We start from the raw sequence: 7,955 nt of genomic DNA, 5'->3' as shown, positions 1-7,955 counted from the left end.
TGCATTGCGTTAGTGGCTAAGCCAGCAACCAATTTGAGGCATAACTATTGACGCCTTCTCTGGGCCTGAACAATTGGAAGGCATCTATGATACTGTAGACAATACTAACATAGAAGTCAAAGGAGAATGGCTTGTATGGGAGTTTACCAACTTTAGGCACCAATACCAGCTTTTGGCTCTTCCATGGTGAAGAAAATGCAGACTTTTGCTACCGACTGCAAATCCTCTTTCTAACGTATGAATTAAAAAGGTCGGTACACCAATTTTGACAGCTGGAGGGTGCCACCAAGCTTTAGAAGGGATTTAATTTCATTTAATCTCAATTTTTTCCCACATTTAATTTGTTTAGAATAATCAAATATTGTTGAAAGTAAACTCAACCATTTTGTTTTCCAAGCTCTCAAAAGTGAAGTTTACGTAATTATTATCATGTTATGAATGAACCTCAACATATTTTCTGGTGACGTAGCGCGCTCAACATTTACTTAAAACAAAAAACCTTGAAATTCCAATACTTACTGATAGAGGAAATTATATTGTAAACATTTATCCGGTAACGTCAGTTGTACTTCTCGATTGTTGGTTGTTTGCCTAGTTCTCCATTTTGAATCACCTTGTTTACAGCATAAAAGTGTGCTTCGTTAACAGGTACAGATAAAGAAACCTTTATAAAATGGACACTGGTGATATTCCGCTCCAATTCCCCCAAGAAAATGAAGTTATTACTACTATTGTCGGCCCTCTGGGTCTCTCCGATTTTTTCTCAAAGTGACTGGTGGCAAACAGGACAATTCTACCAGATTTATCCTCGATCATTTAAAGATTCAAATGGTGATGGTATTGGGGACCTCAATGGTAAGCTTGGTCAAATAAGCTTCAAGTAATCCCTCAATTCAATTTTTTTTTATATTCTAGGAATCCGAGAGAAACTTCCCCACTTGAAGGATATAGGCATGACGGCAGCATGGCTCTCTCCAATATATAAGTCACCAATGAAGGATTTCGGATATGACATTTCTGACTTTAAAGCCATTCAACCAGAATACGGAACTATGGCTGACTTTGAGGCGCTTCTGAAAAGGGCAAAGGAGCTTGGAATTAAGTTGATAATGGATTTAGTTCCCAACCATACAAGTGATCTGCATGAATGGTTCCAAAAATCTGTGAATCGAGTTAAAGGATACGAGGATTTCTATATATGGCATGATGGTTATCCGGATCCTAAGAACTCATCCAACCGACTTCCTCCAAATAATTGGGTGAGTAATTTTTAAAATAGCGACTTGAGTATCCTTTTTTTCAAAAGTCATCCAATATATAATAACTTAATTTCTTTACATTGTGAACAAAGGCCTACTTTCATTTTTCTTGTTAATGCTCCCCAAGGATACCTCCTTCTATATGTAACGTGTAAATGTGCAAATATTTTCTACTAATCAACTACTGTCCAGTCATTGGATTCAGATATTCGTATTATTATTGGAGGTTTTAGAGATTACAAGTCTGATGAGCTTTCTGAGCTAATCCCAATTGCTGTAGCTTATTTTAGATCATAGCAATTGTGGTATTTACTACGATTCAATCCAGCGTCTTCTCTAGGAAGTTGTGGGTCCTGAAGTCCAAGATGAAGGACTTGCTTAACCTCCTTCGCCCCTCCATGAGCGAAAACACCAAATTACAATCGAAAATAATGTGCGCCTGGTTGTCAGGTGTAGTGGCAAAATTCAAAAATTCGTCCAGCGAAACTAATATTTTCTATAACCATTTCTTTATTTGACTCTGGTAGGCCAGGTCATGTTATTTCACCGTGTTTTCGCTCGACCCATTTTTCAATATGAATGAGCACTGTCTAAGCTCAGCGGAAATATTCGAAGCTGTTACACCGTTACTGTCATCTCTTGTACTGTTCTATCCCATGTCGTTCGCCTGAAGACCTGTGGATTCCTTATTTTTCGCAAAATTGATGTGCGCTTGGAGCAGAGCTTGGTGTCAGATATTACCTTCAAATATGTACTAATAGACTTTCAGACGACCTCGAACTTATCAACCCAGAGGCTAGTTACACTTATGAATGCCAATCGTATTCCGAGCCCTATCCAGGAACATTGCTGTTGCATTGACTTTAAAACGAACTCACCGAAGTCCACACTGACGCTCTAATAGAACACTCGTTAGATCGATAGTGTTAAAAAATAGATAGCATGATATGTGGATGGAACGTCGAATAGGTTTTGGGACTTCGGTAGAAAGACCAACTGCTGTTTCTTCCACTAGTTGGGAAACACTCCTTGCACCATACCCGATTCAAATGTGATTATGAACCACTTGAGACTGTGGACTTAGCACGGCTCGATTTCACGCGTGGAGCTGAAAAACTCAAAACTCGAGTGGCGTGATCGAACGGGATGATCCACGGCAGATCGCATCTTTGATCGATGTTCCCCTGTCTCAAATGTATGGTGAGGGGCAGCCTTGGAGGTTCCTACCCTCCTTTAGCATTTTCAGGCCATTGTATTAGAAGATTTCCTTTATTAGTGAGCGTTCTGTGGGGTCAACGAACAGGAGGGTAAAAGGAGATTCCTCAAATCAAAGAGAATTTAGGCTAAATTTACCAGTATAATTTTCTCAGCACTAAACAAAACTATCCACTTTCGCGTGATATTGACATTCAAAGTCTTGAATTTGCGACAACCTTGACACTTTGTTAGTAATCGTGCGATTTCCACCAAACTTGGGTTAGTACGAAATTTCGGGTTTCTAGGATGAACTTAAGGGGGGTTTGCAGCCAATTGCTGAAAATTATAGTTATATATTATTGTTAACTTTATTTGAACAGATATCTGTGTGGAGGGTATTTCGGAGCCTATAGCCTCATATAATGGCAGCCTCTCGATTTCTTCCAGATTTTTGGATTGGGTTAAATGAAAAAAAAACTTCCACTTGCCCTCCATCAAAGACGAAAAGAATCCCTTTCCACATTCGGAATATACACACTTTCAAGAAAAATGGTTTATTAGAACACCAGAGATTTGGACACGGAAAGGGATTTCTCTCGACAGTCAAGGTGATGCTCGTAGTATCCAATCCAATAATTTTTCGAAACCGCTCATCGGAGTCTCTCTGCTACCCAAAAATGAACTCGCCAGTCCAGCTGCTCTGCTATCTCTCGATCAGCCGGTCTCGGTCCGAATAATCCTGAATGTAAAAATGCATTTACAGTCGCCAAAACCAGAAACAAAACTTTCGCCCTGCATTCATCAATATGTGACCTAAAAGTCAAGGTTGCTTTTTGACCGGACATGCAAATTTGAGCATTGTTATTATGTACAGATAGACAAATTGTTAAAGTGTAAGTGAGTTTTAAAATTGCTAGGGGAAACTAACTCCGTCAAATAAAAATGAAGCTAGTAGTTTGAAAATACTATATGGTTGATTTAAGTGTGGGGGGAGGGGGGAGTAGCATATTTGGAACCCTAAGGGATACAAAAATGGAAACAGAAAAAAGGAGGAAAATATTGCGTATTATTAAATGCATTCTCTTTGAAGATTGCCTTTGGAAAGGCCGAATGAAGTCCTGCATATGTAACAAAAGACGTGGATACTACATGTGATGAAAATAATGTAATACGCCTCACCACTTCCTTTGCTGTTATCTGGTCTGCCTCGACAATCTAAAGATCTTGTAGTTTTTTGGTTTCAGAGGATCTTCAGTGTCGAGAAAAATGTCCAGGTGGTCTCTGCGAGTATAGTGCCCAATAGAACGCTAGACTATCCTCTTATTGAGCCTAAACCTTTTGTCGAACTATCGATACCGGTCACACACACGTTAGCTGCTAGCTACGACTAGGATTCAACCCTTAGTGTTCCTCAATTGGCTTTTTTGCCAAATTGTCAAGCATCCTTTCAGTCTTTCCTTTGAATGGTTTTTGCAAGCGGAACATGAACCGCCTCACGTTGATACAAACCTTAATTACTTGTACGGTTGAGCTCCGTCCTTCATACCGGACCCTTACAACTACCTACCACGTTCGTTAGCCCATAACCTTTTTGCCTTCTCCGGTGCAATATTCAATAAAGTGACTCTCTTCTCTGCACATTGTGCACCTTTTCCGCCTGTTATGTTGACTGTTGCATAATACTGGAAAATAGTCAAAGTCAAAGCACCTGAAGCATATTTCTAGAGATACTTGTTTCCTGAGTCTGAACACGACCCAACCTAATTTGACCTTACTTGCCGTAGTCAATTTAGCCATTGCTTCCATCGGCGAACTAATACGGATACGCCTTCATCATTTTTAAGACTCTCTGTTTTGTACCACTATTCTTCAATATTTTTTTTTGTATCTAGGTCCTTGCATTTTATTGTTATTTCGTGCTTGCTGGCTCCAAATTTACTAGGTCTGTTTTTACTTTTCAAAAGATAATGGCATAGGACATATTACTTCAGGTCGATTTTTACCTTTCAAAGAATATCAGTAAAGAACATGTCTCTTTTCTTGGAAATAATTATTACTTCCGGGCGGATCTTCCTTCTGTCCTTTTTTCGTCCTTTTCTGGTTGATTTTATCTATTGTTCATGCTTGCAAAAGTTGGATTCTTCCATTATTGCAACGCTGCGGCTGTAGTCTAGAAACTACCGAATTCTGCCAGTATTTTTGCCGGTTCGCCATTCTACGGCGAGGACTCGTTTTCTCTTTGCAAGTTTCCTGGAATCCCAAGGGCTCATTGACGCCGTTCCTAGTTCACTTTTCTGCATACTTGCCTACCTCATTTTAGAGAAGCATTAGCTGGGTTCGCTGCGTAACTTTTCCACTGTGTGCTTGGCAATTTTCTCTTTGTCTCTTATCAAAGTGAAGTAGTCTCGATGGATATTTTCTCCGTCCTTGATCAACTTAAACGGCTCTTTTATACGTTCCTCGAGTAAAAGGTACAGTCTTTGTTTTCGTCTTTTGCACTAAAAGTGTTTTGCGTATCAGAGGACCGTCCATGTTCCAAGCTTCAAACTTTTTCTACAAGGATCGAGTGTAGACCTAATTTCCCCTCCATTATTGTCTTTTTATATCTTTTAACTATAAAAGCCACGATGGCCAAATTGTTCACTACCGCAGCACTATGGAGTCTGAATATCGACGCGTTTGCTCACTATAAAACTCCGACGGTACTAGGTTTCCCAAGCTTTTCACTGTAAATTCTTTTTCCTCCATATTTGCACCATTTTTCTGAGTAATCTTTGCATAGCCAATTTTTGCATAACCGTGAAAAAAGAGTCTCTCCGTGTGGGTAGGGGAGCGTTCGCCTATCCATACAGGGGTTCAGATCTCCGAATGCGCACTTTTGCATGCTCATAAGGCATTCGGCGAGCACTCCGGTATCCACACAGAGGTACTCTTCTGACTCAGCCCATTTCATATCTAAATTGCGTGCTTAATTTACCCTGAAGGACTTGGTAATTCAAGGACATGCTCATTCATAAAATTTGCATTTTGTTGATGATTCCTCATAATATGCTTTACTATGAATATAGCTCGTAAACACAGATCATGGCTTCACACATGAGAACCTGTGGCGGATGGCATTTGATAAGATCGAGACTCACAACAGATGACCACTTTCCAGCCCCCATCCTCCCAAATTGTGCATTGAATGTCAGAACTAACGAAAGAAAGTACTAATCAAGACCTTTCATTTAATACCCCACACGACTATATTTAGTGGGAAAAAATTCGCACCCCTCCTTTTGCGTGTATGGATATCCCCCTTAAGTTGAGCATAGAACGATGTACCTCACTGTATATATGGTCGTTCACAGTTCCCAGCTTCCCACAAAATTTCATCTCAATCGATGCAACAGTTTCTGTGACAGACAGATAGACGGACAAACGGACAGACAGTAAACCGATTTGAATGAGGTTTTATTTTACACAAAACCAGAGCTTGGCATCCTTACATTGTGTATTGTGTTTACGAAGAAACTCATGCTTTACCTGATCCAGTTATAACAGCTCTAGGTTTCCTATATAAGCCTTTGTCGAAGCTCTTGGAACAGACAAAGCCGTGCTAGAGGGCAGTTCGGGAGGTAGTGGCACTACAGATTACTATTCAGTTATGAACTTGGTAACGACGGCCTGAAGGTCGTGCATGTCTCGGAGGGCACCTGGCTTTCTATATTTTGGTAGACAACGGAAATTATTGACCTGCCGAAGGAGGAAGAGCGACTGCGTCATAACGATAGGGTCCAAGGAGCTAAAAGGAGATTCCGCAGCATAATTAGCAAAAACAAGGCTCGTTGTTGGCCGTGAAGGCTTGTTTAAAATTGTGGCTCTGCAGAAACCCTGTTCGATTAATGCTGAATAAATGGACCGTACTCTATAGGTCATTAGTCCCTACAGATTGCGTTCGGGTTGTTAGCAATAGTGTTAAAGGTGCCGAGGATTACCCAGTTTTCGCTATAAAAGACCTAGAAGAGGCAATCTTTTCTGTAAAAAATGAGAAGGCGCCAGCATATTATGGTACTCCATGCATTTTTCGTAGTCGCTGAAGACCTTGTGCTGCCGTGTACATACCAATCACTGTATGCTCAATGCAGGCGGAAAAATGCTTGAAAAGCTCAAGCAAAGTAGACTGTTGCAGAGACGGTCTGGTTTTAGAGCAGAGAGATTGTGGATGCTGTTCATCGAGCTGAGAAGCACCACCGATTTAACGATTGATATCATTGAAGTTAAGTACATTCGATTGACGTTCAACTCGAAGATGAAGAGCCACAGTTGGAATTTCGTTCTTAAGTCTTAGCCTGATAGCAAACGTTAGAGGTACTTTTATCAGGAGACGTCTTAATTGCAACACAGTCCGTTCTGATCTATGGGCTGATGCCCTTCGGCAAGTAGTTGTATCGGCTGTGGTGCTGATCGCAGGAACTATCTCCGATGTCCTTTTGGCTGAGGAACGTACAACCATATACAAGCGGAAGGGAGGACCCTCAAGAGAGGTGGTTGCTCGTGAAGAACGACAACATACATACTAAGTGGCCACTCTCTTAATGAAATCAGACAAGAGGGAGCGGAGCGGCGTAAGTATCGGAAGCTTACATCCGTGGCTAAACCAAAAGTATAATAAGATTGATTATTTGTTTAATCAGCTTCTAAGTGGGCTTGGAGGCGTTCAGTGTTACCTGCTCACTTCCCTTGTGTATATTGGCATGTGGCGGTGAACGATGTCAATCATACCTTTTTGTTTGTGGAAATTGGGGTGGAATTTGGCAGCAGCTTTATGCAGATACAGTGGAGTTCTCTCCAGACAACATTTGCCAGAATCCTTTTGGGCATTAAGTTCAGATTCTTGCTCTCGCGTTCTCAATCCGCTTCCTCCTCTCCCCTTACTCTGTGGGAACGAATTCATTTGTCAGACGGTTCGTGACAATTACTCTTGACCTACCCATCGTCATACTCCTATGGATAGACAGAAAAGGAAGGCTGGGAGAACCAACAAGTCTGTGAATTCGAGAAGTACAGGCAGCAACCACACTAGGTACGAATCGCGGGAGTTTTACCTACATGTCACCTTGATCCTCATCCGGTCTTTACAAAACGGGAAATCTGATTCCGACAGAATGAGCATATTGGTGCGATGGGTTGAGTACTTTAATGAACTGCTTAATAACCAAAATATCGGAAATTTGGAGGCCCCCGCCAACCGAAGACGACGGACAAATACTGCCGCCACCAAATGTAGGAACGGTCCGTGCAATTCATCGGTTTAAAAACCATAAGTCATACGGAGCCCTAATTGCAGGACTTGAAGGAATATGGAGGTAACCAACTACACCAAGCGGTTCATCAACGGATGCCCAAAGTGTGGGACAGCTAATCAGTGCCTGACGGCTGGGAACGAGGCATTATCTGTCCTATACATAAAAACGGAGATATCGCGCAGTGCAGCAATTATAGAGGTACCATGTT

The 7,955-nt window shown here is 41.3% G+C and overlaps 1 protein-coding gene across 1 annotated transcript; it reads left to right on the top strand.

Annotated features, from left to right (window-relative positions):
- The first annotated feature begins 713 nt into the window (after positions 1-713).
- Positions 714-1,556, top strand: LOC119654136 (maltase 2-like). Its single transcript, XM_038059299.1, has 3 exons — positions 714-855; positions 916-1,259; positions 1,452-1,556. The coding sequence occupies exons 1-3, from the start codon at positions 714-716 to the stop codon at positions 1,554-1,556; spliced, it is 591 nt and encodes a 196-aa protein (XP_037915227.1).
- Positions 1,557-7,955: the final 6,399 nt, after the last annotated feature.

This window comes from Hermetia illucens, chromosome 4, assembly GCF_905115235.1.
Source record: "Hermetia illucens chromosome 4, iHerIll2.2.curated.20191125, whole genome shotgun sequence".
Lineage (NCBI taxonomy): Eukaryota > Metazoa > Arthropoda > Insecta > Diptera > Stratiomyidae > Hermetia > Hermetia illucens.
The sequence above is the reverse complement of the archived record's forward strand: the minus strand, read 5'-3'. Positions and strand labels throughout refer to the sequence as shown.